The 18251-nt window shown below is 34.0% G+C and overlaps 2 protein-coding genes across 2 annotated transcripts; both read left to right on the top strand.

Annotated features, from left to right (window-relative positions):
- Positions 1 to 1633: 1633 nt before the first annotated feature.
- Positions 1634 to 9466, top strand: LOC133288672 (SWR1 complex subunit 2). Its single transcript, XM_061486489.1, has 9 exons — positions 1634 to 1868; positions 1941 to 2228; positions 2691 to 2766; positions 2873 to 2992; positions 3114 to 3182; positions 5855 to 5897; positions 7644 to 7709; positions 8828 to 9025; positions 9141 to 9466. Exons 1-8 carry the CDS (start codon positions 1665 to 1667, stop codon positions 9015 to 9017), a joined length of 1056 nt encoding a protein of 351 aa, XP_061342473.1. The 5' UTR covers positions 1634 to 1664; the 3' UTR covers positions 9018 to 9025; positions 9141 to 9466.
- A 2261-nt stretch (positions 9467 to 11727) lies between these two features.
- Positions 11728 to 18251, top strand: LOC133288673 (tobamovirus multiplication protein 3). The gene is made up of 11 exons (XM_061486490.1): positions 11728 to 12176; positions 12325 to 12415; positions 12536 to 12588; positions 12684 to 12776; positions 12888 to 12959; positions 13880 to 13952; positions 14103 to 14148; positions 16897 to 16960; positions 17057 to 17110; positions 17194 to 17271; positions 17879 to 18251. Exons 1-11 carry the CDS (start codon positions 12006 to 12008, stop codon positions 17969 to 17971), a joined length of 888 nt encoding a protein of 295 aa, XP_061342474.1. The 5' UTR covers positions 11728 to 12005; the 3' UTR covers positions 17972 to 18251.

Genomic DNA, 18251 nt, shown 5'->3' with positions numbered 1-18251 from the left:
ACTCTTACTATAAAAATTCTTTTCCTATAATACTCTCATAAAAATGTGTGAATTTTATTAATTTTTGTTTTAGTGGGTTCTACTTATTTTTATGTGAACGTTATAAAAAATATTTGTACAAATATTTTTCTATAAAATAAATTATCAAAATAGCACGTTAATTAACTCCACTAGCAAAATCATTTTTTCGCCACATGGCCCAGTTCAGGGCACAGCAATATTGGTCCGACGTTTCAACCTATATATATAGGGATATATTTTTCTTATGTTGTAGGAAAGGAATTACCTCATGTTGTAGAAATAAAAGTATAAGTGGGACCCACATGTAAGAGGAGAGAGAAAAAAAAAAGTGGTGGGACCCAACCCTTTTTGTGTGTAGGAGAGATGTTTATCTCATGTAAAATGAGATAAACATAACCCATATATATAAATCCTTTTCTTTTAAGTTCGGAAAAAATTTAAGGTACACATATCGTGCTGAACAGTAGTATATTTTTAGGGAAATATAAGAATTATGTTGCAGGAATGACACTGTTCATTCCTGCAACAAGGATACGGCGTCATATCCTGATTTTGGTTTGACTTTTTCTTTTTAAGCGTGGGACCCACACTTGATTTGTGTGTGTAGAAAAGTGCTCTTGTCATGTCAAATGACAAAAAGAGAACCCATATTTTTATTACAAAATATAAGCAAGTCCTGGGATCATAAATGTTTGTACAGAATCATATCTTGAAAAAGTGTTTATTTTATTAAATGATATAATTTATATTTTTTCACTCTCACAAAAAGATGGGATGCAGACCTTTATTTTTTTTATCAACTCTCTCTCTTCCTTTATCTATCTCTTTCTCTCTCTTAAAATGACACAACTTTATATCCTTTAAAATGACACACACTTTACCCAATTAATTGTCATCACACTGAAATTATGTGTGAAAGTTGCACCAAAATATTTGTTCCTAAGTACGAGTCCTACTAGCTCAGTTTGTAGAACTCCTCGTACAAATAGAACTAGCTATATTATTTTACTCAAAACGTGGCGTTTTGATTTTGGTCCACAAAATAAAGGGAGAAGAAAAGATATACCGATAAATATGAATAATATTTTGAAGAAAGAGAAATAAAATATGTTATTCAAGCTCTTAATTTCTAAATTCATAGATAGAATTAGGCAAACTTTATCTTTGATAAGAGAATTATGGAGATGGAGCCCTAAAATTTAAAATTATTATAAAATATTTAAACTGTAACTTAAAATGAGTTTAAGATTAAAAATAAAATATATTTCAATAAAAATCATGATATAAGAATAAAATAAAATTTTAAAATCTTTTATTTCTAATACCAAATTGCAAAACATCGGTGTTTTGGACATACACTCTTCCCAGATTTAAAATACAGAAAAAAGAAAAAATATTTGTCATTTTAAATAATATAAGATTATGTCATTTGAAAAAAGAGACAGACGCATAAAAAATTTTCATTTAAATTTTAAATTAAAAAAATTACTCACTTTTTTTCTCTAATAATTTCTATTGTTCTGTGTCTATTTCTCTCCGAAAATAACATAAATTATCTCATTTTAAATAACAAACTGAACCAAAAAAAACACTAAAATAACGAAGGGCTTGAGATTGTTCCCTCCGTAAACAGAGACGGCGAGATGACAGAGGAGAGAGGGGCAGTGGAGCTGGATCGTGCATCGCGAGCGACGAGGGGCAAAAGGCTAACGAAACTCCTCGACGAAGAACTCCAAGAGGACGATTTGTTCTGGAGCCAAGATGCTCTCAAAGACGAAGAGAACGATGATAACTATCAAGAGGAGCCTGAGATCGCCGATGATTTCGACTCCGACTTCGATGAAGATGTATGTATCTTACTCTCTCTCTCTCTCTCTCTCTCATTATTATAAACACTTCCTCTAATCCACACTTCTCAGGAGCCTCAACCTGACGAAGAACCTCAAAACGACGACGCCGATGAAAGGATACCTAAAAAGAAGCGCCTAATATTTCCTGGGAAGACGCTAGCCAAGAAGAAGAAAAAGAAGAAGGTCTTATCTAAATTGGAAAATTCTCCCAATGATGATGATGATAAACCCGTTGCTGAGGAACACCATCACGATGATGCTGGCGAGAGAATGGTCAGGAAGTCCACAAGGACTTCCGTTATTGTTCGCCAAGCCGAGAGAGATGCCATGCGTGCAGCACTCCAAGCAACCATCAAGGTCCCCCCACTACTCTACTCTGTTTCTTAGTGGTTGTATTTGTGTTTTGTGTATTTGATAATTTGCTCAACCTTAGTAATGGTGTTACTATTGACATTTCTTTAAGTTATATGGGATGTCATGTAACTATGATAAAATATGTTCAATGGTTTGGTGTTTATATAATACAAGTTTCTAGTACTATAACTACCATGAAGGGAGCTTTGGCACAATGGTTGGTGTTGTTGCCATGTGACCTAGAGGTCTGAATTATGTAATCAGCATCTTACACGAAAGGCTGCCTATTATAGACCTACACAATGAGTTGGATCCTTCCCTGGACGTGTGCATAGTGACAACTTTATAGCACTAGGTTGCCTTTTTATAACTACCTGGCCTGTAACCTTGGTCACTGAGTTTCATTATTCATCTTACCGATTTGGTGATCCTGGTTTGGAAATGATCTTTACTTTTTCCCCCCAGCCAGTCAAAAGGAAAAAAGAAGGTGAGGAGAAGAAAATGACCCAGGAGGAGATGCTTTTAGAAGCTGCTCAAACAGGTCGAGATTATATCATTTAACATCTACCGATGATTACTTTGTTTGCTAGCTTGAATTGAACTTCTAAAGGTCCTTCACAATTTCAATTTTAATTTTGATTTTGCAGAAATTATGAACTTGCGAAATTTGGAGCGTGTTTTAGCTAGAGAGGAAGAAGTTAAGAGAAGAGCTATTGTGCATAAAACTGTCTATAATGGTCCACAAATACGATACATTTCACAAAATGGTTAGAGTTTTGAATGCATAATGATACTGTCTTTTTGGACACTACAACATTTTACATGCTTTTGATTTGGTAAATATTGGTTGTTGTCATTTTACATATAGCAATCTGTTAATTTTTCCAGGTTGTTCGTATTTAGAGTTCACTAAAGGGTCATCATTTCACTCAAAAATTGCCACAACGTCTGTACAATGTAAGTCCGTCTTATGCTGCCACTATTAGTGTAAAGGAGATTGACAATTTGGTTCATTTTTATGTTGAAAAATATTATATAATCTGTTTCTTTATCCATAAATTTTATAATTTGTGTAATTTAATTCCGAGAGAAACTGCTATAGCATTTCTTTCCACGCAACATTTCTTTGGCCTGTTAGTTGATTTTTTCTTAATTTAATTTAATTTAATTAATTACAACATATGGCTTGCACCATGGTTTGAATTTGAACCTGTACCTTTCATTGTTGTAATGGACAAACTCATAATACTCATTGAACATATTCGAGATGAAGGGCCTTGGTGAATGCTTTTTGGTGGATTAGACTAATGATATAGTAAAACAGAGGGCGGATATAGTAAATGCTAAGTTGAAGTTGCGCAGAAATGCTTTGGAGACCAAGGGATTTCATTTGAGTAGCTCAAAGACAAAATATGTGGAATTTAATTTTGATAGGGAAAGGAGAGTTGATGATAGTGTACTATGAATTCAAGATGAAGAAGTACCCACAACCGAATGTTTTAGATAATTAGGTTCTATCTTATACAAAGATAGAGGGATTAATAGCAATGTCACACATGGTATCCGCACAGGACGGATGAAATAGAGCAAGGTTGTCAAACTCATGAGTCTACATAAACTAATAGAGTGTCCATAAACTTACTCGGGTCCCCTTCGTTTTGGCAGGTAGTTTAGGGCAATTTGGGGCAGACATTAGATTAGATCCACTTTTAGACTTGTCCACTTGCAGCTAGACTCGTATTTTTTGCTGAGTTTGACTGATTCTGCTTGTGTCCACCCGAGTCTATGAAGAAACAAGTTTGTAAGTGTTACGGATGTGGCTAGGGGGGATAATTCAAGTGAGCCTAAAGCATGGAAAGTGTTTCGAAGGAGACAAAAAGAGTTAGTTAGGAAAAAGTCAAAGTGTAATTAGTAATAGTCTGTGTTTTTATGTGTGTATAAAAACAGAGGAAGTTGTCTTTTGTGGTCATTCAATTGTAAAACTTCTGATTGACCACTGAGAGTGCTCAGTAGGTGTGAAGGGGTGTTCCCCTTGAAAGTGTCTGAACCTTGTAAACTCTTTGACCTATATTAATAGAAATCCTAGTGTTTTCTTGGTATTCTTCTTGCCTCCTGTTCTGTGATTTGGTTTGCAATCTTTCTTGGTCGGTAACAGTAAGCGAGTTAACTTGATTTCCCTTCCTAGAATTATAAACTCGTATGATTCTATGAATTAACTTTTGCAAGTTTGACAATCATGAAGAAGATAAATGCTTTAGGTGTTTGCTTGACCTTCAAATGCCTTACACGGAAAAGAAGGCTTTACCAAACTGTAGATACCTGCAGTGTTGTATGGATCAGAATACTGGGCGATAAGCTGCAATCATGAGCTAAGATGAAGGTCACAGAAATGAGAATGAATCTATGGCTGAGTGGGCGTACCAAGATGAATAGGAGCTAGTTTGGATGAATTTTTCAAAAAAGGACTTTTTATGATTTGCTTTTTTTAGAATGACCTTTTTTAAAAGTTTGGATGGAATACATAGAAAGTACTTTTAAATAAAAGATTTATTTGAATGTTAAAATTAATAAGCACTTTTTATATATAAAATTACTAAAAAAGGATACGTGAGTGATGGTAATGGGGTGGAGTAGTTGGAGTGGAGTTGGGATAAAATTGAATTTTAAAAAAATTATTTGACTTTTGGATTTTTCTTTTTTCGTAAGTAAGGAATTCTGACTTATAAAAAAAGTTAACACTTTAACTTTTTTTAAAGTTCGTATCCAAACGCATAAAAGAACTTTTTTTTTTTTTTGAAAATGAGCAACTTCTTTCAGAAAAAAGCCCATCCAATCGCACTCTGCGATTAGGAAGGAATTCATAAGGGAGAAAGTTGGAGTGGCTTCTATATAGGATATGATGGGCAACCATTGAAGATGGATGAGGCATTTGAGCAGATTCTCTACAGACCTAAAAAGGCATGATCAGACTTGAGAACTACTAAGAAGTATTACCCAGCTCAATGAATATATAAGTTTCGTGAATATATTATTCATGATTGAGCTCAATGCCGAGCTTTATTCTATATAGCTTGCCCCCCTAGCAGGAATAAGGCTTGGCTGCTGTTGTATTAATGACAACATACCAAGAGTGCCCTGATTCCATAGAAAAAAGGGCCATTTAAGAAGATTGGCTCCAATATAGATATTTGTGTGGTTTTACTTCCTTTACAATCTCAATAATAAAGAACTAAAATATGCTATCTATAAGATCTGAAATATATTGCAGTTAAATTAAAACAAAAAAAACAAAAACCACTCCTCATCCTTGTACATAGCCTTACCTTTGCATATTTGCTAAGAGGTTGTTTTTCGGATTCGAAACTATGACTTTTCAATCACAAAAGAACAGTTTTACCACTACTTCAGTTTGCCCTCAGTTAAATTAAATAAAGCAAAAAGAAAAAGAATTACGTGTGTATGCTTTCTCATTTGTTTGGTTTGACCTTGGACTGTCAAATGAAGAAAAAGCTTCAATTAAGTGTGCGTTTTAACCTTCTGTTCTGATAATCAAGCAAAACATTGCTCAAAATAACATTATTTTACAAGTGTTCTTTTACTTATATGATTTTATTTATATTTCTTTTCAGATCCAGAACAACCTGTTTGCACGATTACTGGTTTGCCTGCCAAGTAAGAACTCATTCACCAATTTGGTGGTTACTGCTTAATTCTTTACCATCCTGGTTGGGATGAGAGAGGCATATGTCTGCAATTTGGAATTGCTTGATAATTGTTTTTTTTTTTCCCTTTTTTGTTCCCTACTATATTTAATGTGCATATGAATGTAGTTTCTGGTTTCCTTTGTTTGTGATTTATCCTCGATAAGACATTTACCTAGACGAAATGATATTATAGATTGAGGATTTGAAAGTCATTTAAAATTTGATGTATATGGGAAATGGCGAAATGCTAATTGAAACCTTGCTTTAGAATTTGTTTTTCTGTGGATAGGGTTGTCCGGTACAAAATGCAGAGCATTTGGCAATAACATGAGTCAGGCATTAACAGTGGGTTTATACCAAAACGAGAAGAAGAAGAAAAAAAGGCATTTGAAGTGGATGCATATCGTGATCATTCATTTAATTTGTATTCGTTGCACAAATCACGGTTGGACCATATAAAGTCAATGTTAGACCATTAGTATGATGCTTCTGATGTTTCTTCTGCCCATGGTTCCTTTAAGGGATATCCTATCCCACTCCTTGGTTGTATTCCTTCTGTTTTCTCTCTCTATTAACAAATTGTCTCATCATATTTTGGAAAAAACATTAGGTGGCCGAATTAATATAGGGATAAATGGGGCCAAGGAGGGGATATCAACCTAGTATCTTTACTAGAGTGGCGAGTGTTATTAGTTGAAGAGTATGAACTAGGATAGATCGAGGTTTGGAGGTTGTTCAAGAGATTCTAGCTCTAGTGTCGACCAAGTGACTAGGTTTTATGAGTTTCTTTTGATTGGAAACCTTAGCTGTTCACTAAGGATAAATACCTGGTGAGACCTTTTGAGGAGAAGATCAGGAGGACTATGCAGGGTGTGGATCAAGATGCTCATATTTCAGATGGTTTCACCATGTTCTTTTATTAGAGGTGTTAGGACATTGTGAAGGGTGATTTTATGTAGGTTTTCTCTGATGATTTCGTCTATTGTTCATTATGATCATGAATAAAAGAACTATGACTCCTTGTACCACAAAAAGAAAAGAACTATGACACCATCTATATTCTTTACTCAGTCCAAGCGTATATTACTTTCTTTGATGTCTGATATTTTACTATAAATTACTTAGTGTCATTTAGTATTAGTAAGCTGTCACTGTTAAGTAATTTTACATCTTTCATCTTAGGGTTTTCTTTTCTAATTTTGCTGTCCTTGGTTCTGAATTGCGTTTGAGCTTGTATTCATGTTATTTAGATTTTATTAGGACTTATGGGTTGTGTGGTGGTGGGAAGTCGAAGTCTTATAGGATTAAGATTTTATTCCTAATCTTTGTAGGATAAGATTTTAAAGTTTGATGATGCTTTCCTTGCATGGAATAATCAGTTTAATGAATTATGTATTAAATTGCTTTCTTCTTGTTTGTTTGTTGTAATCAAACTTTAGGCATGATCCTAGGTTACATGTTTGTTCATCTTCTGAACATCTGGTTGATTTTCTTTTCTGCCCAGACCTGATTTACTGCCCAAACAGCTTCACGCTTTCTTTCTTATTAGAACCCCAGTTGATTCTTGTTTTGATTTTCAAATTGCATCATGCTTAACTCACCCTGGAAAATGTGGACTCTAACCGTTACTGTAGCTGTAATTCATTATCAGTAGATCACTTGAAAGATTTTCCTTAGTCTATTTTGTTAAGAAATTCTCTCTGGGATAATGTAGGTACCGGGATCCAAAGACTGGGCTGCCATATGCTACAAAAGAAGCCTTTAAAATAATTCGACAACGGTATGACTGTTCTTGATTGCAAGTAACCATTCTTTAAATGTATATAGTATTTGTCATATTTTCCCTTTTCAAATAAATTTTTTTAACAGTATATATTTCAATTGGTATTTCTTTTAACAAGTTTACAATTTTACAAAAAGACTTGACTAGAAAAGAAAAATTGTGAATTTTTTTTATATTTTGCTAATCTCTTTTTTTGTTTTCCTGGAATGATTTGGTCTAATATTCCAGATAAAGATGATTGCTGACCAGTCCTACCCGCAGTGAAATATTGTTATTGAAGTTACTTATAATGTCAAAATTATTTTGCTGGAGAGTAGAATACTTTAGCTTGAAAGAAAGTCCAAACCAATAAGCACTGGTGTCATCTTAAGAGGGAATAATATGATTGACAAATTTATGTGCTTTTAGGCAATAGCTTATGCATTTGGGAGAATTGGTTCATGATATGGTGTCAAGGCCTCTATGATCTTGTGGTTTAGTGTTTGATCCTTACTACCCTTATTCTCCTAAATAAATAAAGAAGTTAAATTTCAGCTCAAAATAGGGTGAGGATGTACATTGTCCATGCAACTTTAATTTTTTTGGTATAAACTATTCGGTATTCAATCGCCAACAGCGCCGACTAATCCGGATTCGAGCTTGGCTCCGACCACAAAGAAGGAAAGAACTCTTATTTGAGGATGTGTGTGTTCATATTCATGTGACTAATTTAAGCTTTGGAAGAGTTGGTATATGACAGGGGGTTTTGACTTTATCACGGGTTTAATATATCTCATATATTAAGAGTAAAATTATTTTTTACACATGCATAAAAATGTGTGGGACTCATTTTCTTTTTCTCTCTCTTCTCCTTATATGAGCTCTATATATTTTTATGCTTTTATAGGAGATAATTTTATCTCCGACAACATGAAAAACATTAAATCCTTATTATAAAAATATTATTGTTCATCAAATAATATTAGGACCAGCCTAGCTAACCATAAGATAAAGTGGCAAATCACATGTTATACATTTATTTTAGCATCTGCTTTGAATATCTTGTCGAGAGCAGGTAATGAAGTGATTGTTTCTGAATTGATTTTAATCGATATTAATAGGGGGTTATTTTGCAGCTTTCTGAATGAAAGTGCTAACACTAGAAAGGAAATGAGCATGGGAGGCTTATATGATTCAGTTTCTGGATGTGGTTTTTCGATTAAACGGAAGAGATCGATATTGCCAGAAAAAAATTTACATCCTGATGCTCGGTCCTTTGCTCGCTTTCGTAGAATTCCGGCTTCTGAGGATGAATTTTCTGACTAGCTGCCTTGGTAATTGATATTTTCTTCTCGTCAAGTTTTACATTATTTTTTTTTATTATCCACTCTCAGCTAGTCATATTAAATTGCAAAGGAATTTAATACTAACTAGGGATTTTAATTTCAGTGCCTAATCATAAAAGGCAAGTCATGGTTGTGCTACTTTCATGATCTGGACCTCACGTTGGGATAAATATTAGAAACTGAGTATTTGAGGGCTGTTCCAGGCTTCCAGTGCTTGGAAACAATGTACATGAAGTGAAAATGTTTGGTCTCCTTTCTTGGAGCTTGGTAAAAAAAAATGATCTTGGCCTTTTCTTTTTTCTTTTTTAAAAGAAACTCAACTGCACTTAAGAAAGATACATGATATGTCAAAAGTTTCTTTTACAATTTGTCATTAATGTAACAATATTAAGATGTAATATGATTTATTTATACCATTATCCTATTATATATTATTAAAATAATTTAACTTATTAAATATTTATTATAATAAAAATTTTAACTGACGTGATATATATGATTAAATATAAAAATCTGTTTTTTGTTTTATACAGATAAAATTCAAAATTTAAAAATTTGCTCACTGTCCTCGTATGCCTCTCCTCCGAAGCATCATCATCATTGAGCCATCAAGTCAGGCTTTCTTCCTTACTCTTTCTGAAAAGAAAAGCTCCAGAATTTTTCCTTTCGTCATTAATGAATCAAATCCCAATCTGCAATCTCCTTCCCTTCTCTGTAATTATGGAGTAGTGGAAAGAGAAATTTTTTAATCACAATATCAAAACAAGTGCAGCAACCAGCAAGCATCAAATTAATATCAATTTTAAATTTGAAAAGCAGATTTTTTTTTTAATATTCAATAGATACATTTTTACTAAAAGAAAAAAATTACATTATTTTTATTGTTTCTTATTTTCAAGATTTTGTAAAAATATGTTAATTGAAAATAAAAATATGAAACAAATCAAATACGGCGTAAGTTTTAACGCCAAAAGCTCTTTTTCTAGATATAACAATTAGCATAAAGCCATAAACAGTCTCTTCCTCCGATAGGAAATAGGAGATGAGAGAAAGTTGGCTTGTTCTTCTCAAACTTGGTAAATTTCCACCGTTTTAATGAAACCTACTCCTTCATTAACTTAAAGAGTTTCCACTCCCCCCCAAAAAAAAAAGCCAGATTGATTGACAAATGGCATTAACAGGAATAATGTGTGAAGAATTTCTGAAGGTTGATGATTGATGAGTTTGGAGGAAAAGCTGAACCGCCAGAAAGGCACACAAGTGTTGCATAGATTGAAAAATATTAGTGGGACCACGTAACACATGCAAATGAGTTGCCATTGTCCATAGAATAAATAATAAGCTAAACATATGTATTTTTATTGTTCAAATACACATTGTTAAATAAATATAGGGTTCTATTTTTTTCAAGTTGTAGGAGATAAGTATCTCCTACTATAGATACATAATATGGTGGAGCTCACCATCCATTAAAAAAAGAAAAAAGAAAAAAATGATGTCATAACTTTTTATGTGAGAGAAACGTGAGATAATTATCTCATGTAGAATGAGACAATGATTTCCCATAAATATAATTCAAACCTAGTTTTAATTATTTGTTACTCAGAGCCTGTTTGACTCTCTACAAATCCAGAAGCCAAATGCAACTTCTATGTCCAACATCTCCTTTGATAAGATAGCTAGCGTGTGGGATGTTAAATTCTGGAAGTGCTTGAAGCTCACTTTGACTCCGTCACTATCATGTTGATCTCAACTGCCACAGCTTCCTCATCGTGTACAATGACTTCTGTAGTATTTGAGATGCCAAAAAAAACATTTCACACATCACTAAGCAACAATAAATTCCATCTTATAAAAGGAGTATCAGTGCATGCAAACTAAGACAATATCGGGTGTAATTAAAGGAAATCCTTAAAAAAATAATATTAGAATATAGGTGGTCCATAATATATGTTAACATGGTTCGGGATTTTTGTGTTCACGTTGAAACTTAAAAATTGAGACAGAAAAACCTATATATATTTTTTTTCTGTTCGGGATTTATTTTTTATTTATTAATTTAAAATTATTCATGCATGTCATACGTCTAGCGAAAGAAACATACACTACTTATATTAGCAAGTTAGTGTAGATGATTTTGACACAAATATTTATTAAAATTTGGATAACATCTCGTCAACATGAATTGTCATATCTAGAAAATAATAACGTAATTTTTTATAAAAAATATTAAATAGAAAAATGTAATCTGCCAAAAAGAATATTAAATACTTTTTAATAATTAATAAAAATAATAAATTTTTGTGCTCAATTCCACCGATGTATAAAAAAAAAAGTTGTACCTAGCGGAGGCACATTAGAAAAGAACAAAACTATATGTTCGATTCCTGCTGAATACATTTTTAGGGAGGGGGCTGAACCTTTAGCCATCACTGCTCCCCCGCACTCTGGATTAGTCTCATAGCCGGCTCAAAGAGTCAAAGCTTGTAGGGATATCGGAGGGAGCCAACTCGCCTCAAGGAGGTAATTAAGGTAGGGTAACTAAAAAAAAGAAAAGTTACAAAACTCATGTTACATAAATGAAGCTAGGCACGTGTTTGTGATCGGGAAGTCAATAAAATAGGAAATACTAAATAAGCTATAAGTTAAAAAGATACGTGTTTCCATCGCGTTTGGATTTTAATTTCTCCACTGTCACTAACGACAAACCGCTTATCTCCGGTCACCATTCCATCATTCTCATTCTCTCTCTCTCTCCCTCTCCGTCTCAAATTATTTTGCTCTCGCCGGCCATAAAACTTAAAAACCCAAACAAACAAAAAATTAAAAAAACCAAATAAATAAATAAATAAATTGAATATTCTTAACAAAGCAATAATTACAAACACTTTAGAATTAGATATTGTTTGTTTCTTCATTCTTCAGGAACATTCATTGAACACGCTTCCGTTTCGTGAAGATTCCATCCATGGTGGCCAGAGGCGTGCCGGTGGATGTGATGGCGGCGGTGGCCGGGGCAACCCTTCGCTTCACAGAATCCTCTAACTGGTGGCGGGATATCAACAACTCTCCGGTCTGGCAGGATCTCATCTTCCACGTCCTCGCCGCCCTCTACGGAATCGTAGCCGCCATCGCTTTGGTATTCTATCTAACGATTTCAACGTCTTTCTCTGTTTGCCTGCGTGATTTCAACGCTCCGCTCTTCTTTCTCTGTAAAATTTGAGATTCGAGCTCGGTTAGGGTTTTCTTTTAATGACATTGTTTATTTGTTTTTAAAATTATTTTAGGTTCAACTAGTTCGAATACAATTGAGAGTGCCGGAATATGGTTGGACCACGCAGAAGGTCTTTCACTTTCTCAATTTTTTGGTGAATGGGGGTTTGTATCATTCAATCTTCTTTTTCTTTAATTTTTGAATCTATTTTGTATTTGTTTGATAATTGTTTATACGGCTTTAGCATTTTTATTGAGTAATGCTTGCTCTTTGTGGTTTTGCAGTTCGATGTTTTGTTTTCATCTTCCGTCGAAATGTGCAGAAGTTACAGCCAGAGGTAGGAATGGATTTTTTTTTAGCTGTTTTCCAATTCCATAATAAAATACCTTTTATAATCACATAGCATCTAATGGTTAGACTTCCTGTGTGTAGATTGTCCAACATATCTTACTTGACATGCCTAGTCTTGCTTTCTTTACAACTTATGCGCTTTTGGTCCTGTTCTGGGCTGAGATTTATTACCAGGCAAGTTTAAATTTTGTGGTGCATGTACACACACACTCTCTCTTTTTAAATGTCATTAGATTTTGTTATTTTGATGGTGTGATTATCATTTTGATGTTAAATGTTTTGCAGGCACGAGCTGTATCTACCGATGGTCTTAGACCAAGTTTCTATACAATTAATGCTGTGGTTTATGTTATTCAGGTGAAAAATCTTGCCCATGACTTCACCTGTGGTCGCCGCAGTAGGTTGAAATTCTGTTTTGAGGCCATGGATGTTGCATGCACCTTGTTTCCATTTTCATCTTGTATATATTAGCTTAGTTAGAAACTAGAATTGACTGTCACTCAATACAATCAAGCCATAGTTGTTAGAATTGTACAATTCGCGATTCTAGTCGCAAGATTTGGCAAGTCAGCTATTGGTATAATGTGATGACTTGGAGATGATTTTAATTATATGATAGATGCATGACCTAGCCGCCTCATCGATACAACATACAATAGTGGTTCTAATATCGGCATAGCAATAGTGGTGGAAGTCAAAGTTAATTGGACTATCTAAACATACATAGACAGAGTTGATTTCCTGATTCTTGTAACTGAAAGGTGTAAACTTAATGGCAGTTCCCTTTTACCGCATATTTTGGGATCCGTAAAAGAATTATAGGTTTAGGGGTAAGAGAAGAAGGAATATGTATGCTCATATTCATAGATGTAATATGTTCTAATATCTCAACCTAATACTCATATTTATACTAATGATTAGGTCAAGTACTAGTACTAGTCTGAGTCCACTAACAATAAAACTAACAAACTAATTAAGGAAACAATCAAGAAAGATAATCTAAAGAAATTCTTACTATTCATTAACAGGATTAATTAAAATAATATTAAATATGTGCTTCTGTCTTTTATGATTATTATCCACAAAATGATGTTTAACTATTGAGTCATTGACCTTTATTATTAGTATATCCGTGGCATCCGATCTGTTGTTTGTTATATCTATTCAAAGTTGTAAATTGCTGCTGCTTTCTTGTTTACTAGTTTTGAATTTGTTGATTACTCTTTCTTTTCTTTTTTTTGGTAAACACTTATTTTTCTTTGTTTAATGTGTTTCAGATTGCGCTGTGGTTGATATTATGGTGGAAACCTATCAGAGTTCTGGTCATCCTGTCTAAGATGTTCTTTGCAGGTTTGTCTGTTAGAGACTTAGAGTATCCTTTATATTTGTTTTTTGTTTTTTGTTTTTTTTGGTGGGGGGGGGGGGGGGTTGAGGGGGAGGTTTAACTATCAGATTTAATTGATCATGACTTTAATGAGGTTTTGCTATGCATATATGTAGGGGTGTCTTTGTTTGCAGCCCTTGGCTTTCTTCTCTATGGTGGGAGGTAATTGTCTATTTCAATTTTCAATTGTATTTTATGTAATTTGGATTATGGAATGAAATTAATGCATCCAGGTAACAGAATAGCACTCATGAAATTAGGAATTGTGACTTGTCTGAAGCGGAGAAAAAATAAAAAAATCAACTCATTAGATATAGCAGCCATGTGAGGTATTTCTTCAAATCTTAGTTGCCTTTCTGGACTTAATGGAATTAATGTAATGCAAAGACATGGTCATTGTAAACTGGTTTGACCCATTGGGTCAATCCGCGCAAGCCTCCTAATTTGGCGGGTTGGGTTACATATTCAAACCCACCAAACTGCCCGCTTAAGGGTGGGTTAAAGTAGGTTGGGGCGGGTCAGCCCAACGGATTAACCTTTTTTTATTAAGCTTAATTTGGTAATTTGGGTTAAACATCTCACTCAATCTCCCTCTTTGGCTCTCTTTCTTGATTTCTCAATATAGGCTGGTTGATCTGTCATAAAATAGGATAGGTTGAGATTTTAAATCCACTTTAAAAAGTGAGTTGGGGGAATGGCGAGTTTTATGGCGGGTTGGAGACGGAACGGGGGCATGTCACCCGCATTTCTTTCCCTACTGTAAAGACATATATATATATTGTTGATTGTTTTATGTCTGTATTCAAATTCCTTTCTTTTATGAACTTGAACTGTCATAATTCTAAATAGCAGCTAAAATGTAAGCTCATGAGCTGTTAGTGTGAATCTGCACTTTTCATCCAATGTAAATATTTCATTGTAATTATTTGATCTACTGATTCATGTCTAAAGCGTATGTGTTTGGAATCTATAATAAAAGGATTGTTTTCATTTTTAAATGGTTCCTGTATAAAACTTGTTTGGAACAATATTAGTTTAAAATTTCAATTCATCTATAAATAATTTAGTCTGCTCTTCTATATTTCATGATGTCTAAACACCAATCAATTTTAATATGATTTGTGAACCTTTTCATCACAAGTGAATAATTTTCAATTAAAGTTTAATCGTTCCTTAGGACTTCTTTGGTTGCAGGGAGTGAATTAAGATGGAAAGGGAAAGAGGATAGGAACTTAGAATAAGTAATTCTTGTGTTTCATTGTCAGTTGGGAATGAAAAGCCCTATTCCCAAGGGAATGAGCTAGAACCCTTATTGTAGGAATAAGTATTTTATCATAAAAGTGAAAAGATGCCTATTCCATTTCACCTAAAATTTTATTTATTTATTCTATAAAATCAATTCTAACACTCCAAAATATGAATACAATGGAGTCATTATTACATTCCTATCTACTCCAAAACTAAACATAGGATTGGATACTACTTCCCATTCCATTCCCATTCTCAGTCACATTCCATTCCCATTCTGTCAAAAACCATTCAATCCAATTGAACATGTTCTTTGTGTCTTGATACCTTCTTTCGATATTTTGGGGTGTGATCTAACCTCTCTGGATTTTCTTACTCTAGCTGCCTATTGGCTTTGGGAGGTGGTAGAATATATGATTGTTACCAAGATCTCCAACTAGAGGAAAGAAAAATAAATAAATTAGCAATTCTGCCCTTTGACAGTCTTATTGTGGTTCTGTTTGTGATATGATGTGGTGCTAAGAAGATTAAATTTAATATCAGGATGGTAGTATCTACTTTCTGCAGTAGTTACTAGTCCCTAGTAAGCGGATAAAACTACCATATCTGTGGGCAGAGATAGTTGAATTATCTCACCATTATATATTGCTCTATTTTTGTTTTCTTCTCCTGTGTTTGCTGGGTGCAATTCAAAATGTCATCTAACCCTAAATCATTCAATGAAAATATTTTCATGTGAGAATGATGGTTTACTTATCTTTATTATTATATGTTGGAAGAGGCCTTCCAACCCAAGTGTAAAGGAAATGTAATTTTGTTTGTGCGTGACAATTGTTCTTTGTCCTTTTTTTTGGACAAAATTATTTAAGAGAAAGAGAGGGAGGATAAGGTATCTTCTAAAACTAGAAAAAGAAGGGAACAACACTGAATAATTAGAAAGTAGAAAGTAGTTAAGAATGCAGCAGTGCCGCCTGATAGTAACCCTCATGCAAAACAACAGAGAAGCCAAAAATTAATATTATCCTAAAGCATATTTAACAGCAAGGAAAACCCTTAAAAATAAGCACATTTTGCTCGAAAGCACCAAATAACTGCATAAAAAACACACTACCCAAAAAAATTTTCCTTTCTTTTGACCAAAACCTTTAACAGCTCTGAAGTAGGACACTTTTGCTCATCAATAACCTCAAAATGATTTTTCCAGAAGAAATTAGCTACTTTGCATTGCATAAATAAGTGGCTTATGGTTTTTGAGCCTAAGTTGCACATGGCACATGTTTGGAGAGAGTAATGTGAGGCCTATGATTTTGCAAAATAATTTGTGTGGTACTATGAAGTGATGCACTCCAAACAAAAGATATGAGTTGTATGACCTCAGAAGGGGCTTTAGATTTCCAAATGGATTTGTCGAGGATGAAGCTTTGACTGTTTGGGGAATGAGTAAGAAAATGAAAAGGGGATTTACTAGAAAACACACTAGAAGAGTCTAGGGTTCATACTCTGCTATTACTATCAGTCATGTGCCAACTAAGGCACTATTTATATTCTTAGATTAAATTTTAAACGTCATCTTGTGTACTTGCATTATGTGCATACATCTTTAGTATTCTCTCGTTACCCTATCCATTTTGGTATCTCTTTTATGAGTGTGTTCTATGACAGACTTTTCTTGATGCTGCAACGCTTTCCTGTTGAATCCAAAGGTCGACGTAAGAAGCTGCAAGAGGTATTCAGTTTTACAAGGAGATTTTCCTATATCTATCTGGGTCTTCCCCTCTCTACCACCCTTCCTTTTCCCATTGTTAACCTTTTTTTAATGCAGGTTGGTTACGTGACTACCATATGTTTTTCATGTTTCCTTATCAGATGTGTTATGGTTAGTCCCTTTTTCCTTATAAACCTCAGTGATTCTTGTTGCTTGGTTTTTAAAATAAGTTTGATCAAATCTTATTGTGTTAGATGTGCTTTAATGCTTTTGATCAAGCTGCTGACCTCGATGTCTTGGACCATCCCATTCTAAACTTCATATATTACCTGGTGAGTTTTTTTGAATATCTTATATTGTGGCTTTTTTTGTCGCCATAGTCCATACTCACTACTCTTGCTTATTGTTGTGCTATTCAAGTTATCATTTCTTTATCTAGGTCTATTTTGGGTTCATATTAATCTTGTTTTGAGCTCAGTGTTGAAAGTCTGACATATTTCCTACCTGATCTTTGTCTGACTGCTAAATTCTGTGCATTTTTTTATTAACCTAACTGAATTCAATTTCTCTTTCTAGCATGTTGTTTGAGGTTAGCCTTGATTCTTGGTAAGATTGCTTTTACCTGAGACCTAAGTGGCAAGGGAATTGGTAAATCGGATAGTCAAATCATTGCTGTTTCAAATCCTCCAATTCATATTATTAGGGGATATATCTTGAGCAACTTTTCAACCACAGGTTGAAATTTTTCTAATGAAGAATGGCTTATTGGTGTTCTGATGTCCATTTTTGAAAGGAATTGAATTGTTTTTGTTTGGTAATTATAATTTTAATTTTCCCCATCTGGTCTCAAGGGTACCTTTATCAAAAAGGGTGTTTGTTCTTCTTCTTCTTGATTTCTTAACTACTTGTCCTCTTACCTCTTTCCCATTTTTGCTGCAGTTGGTGGAAATATTGCCTTCTTCTTTGGTCCTTTTCATTTTGAGGAAGTTGCCACCCAAGCGGGGTATCACTCAATATCACCCAATTCGCTGAAAAGATTAACATATGGAGAAAACCTAATCAGAGGGTGTCTTTAGTGGTTCTCTGTTTTCTTGGATGTTTCTCGCTCTCCAATGATAAAATCTAGAGGACAGAGAAGTCAATCTTTTCTATGTTGAGTGACAAAGCTAATATCATGGTTTTAAAGTTCTTCCTTAAGGTTTGTAGATCTTTAAACGTGACATTTTATGGATTGTCAAACGTGTTGGGCTGTGTTACGTTTGATATTTGCATTGTCTCTAGGAAAATGTGGTTGCTTTTTCAGGTTCAGCAA

This window comes from Gastrolobium bilobum, unplaced genomic scaffold (genome assembly GCF_033153095.1).
Source record: "Gastrolobium bilobum isolate Gb01-03AN ecotype WA unplaced genomic scaffold, APGP_CSIRO_Gbil_v1 utg12205, whole genome shotgun sequence".
NCBI lineage: Eukaryota > Viridiplantae > Streptophyta > Magnoliopsida > Fabales > Fabaceae > Gastrolobium > Gastrolobium bilobum.
Note: the sequence above shows the minus strand (reverse complement) of the source record. Positions and strands in the feature narration are given on the sequence as shown.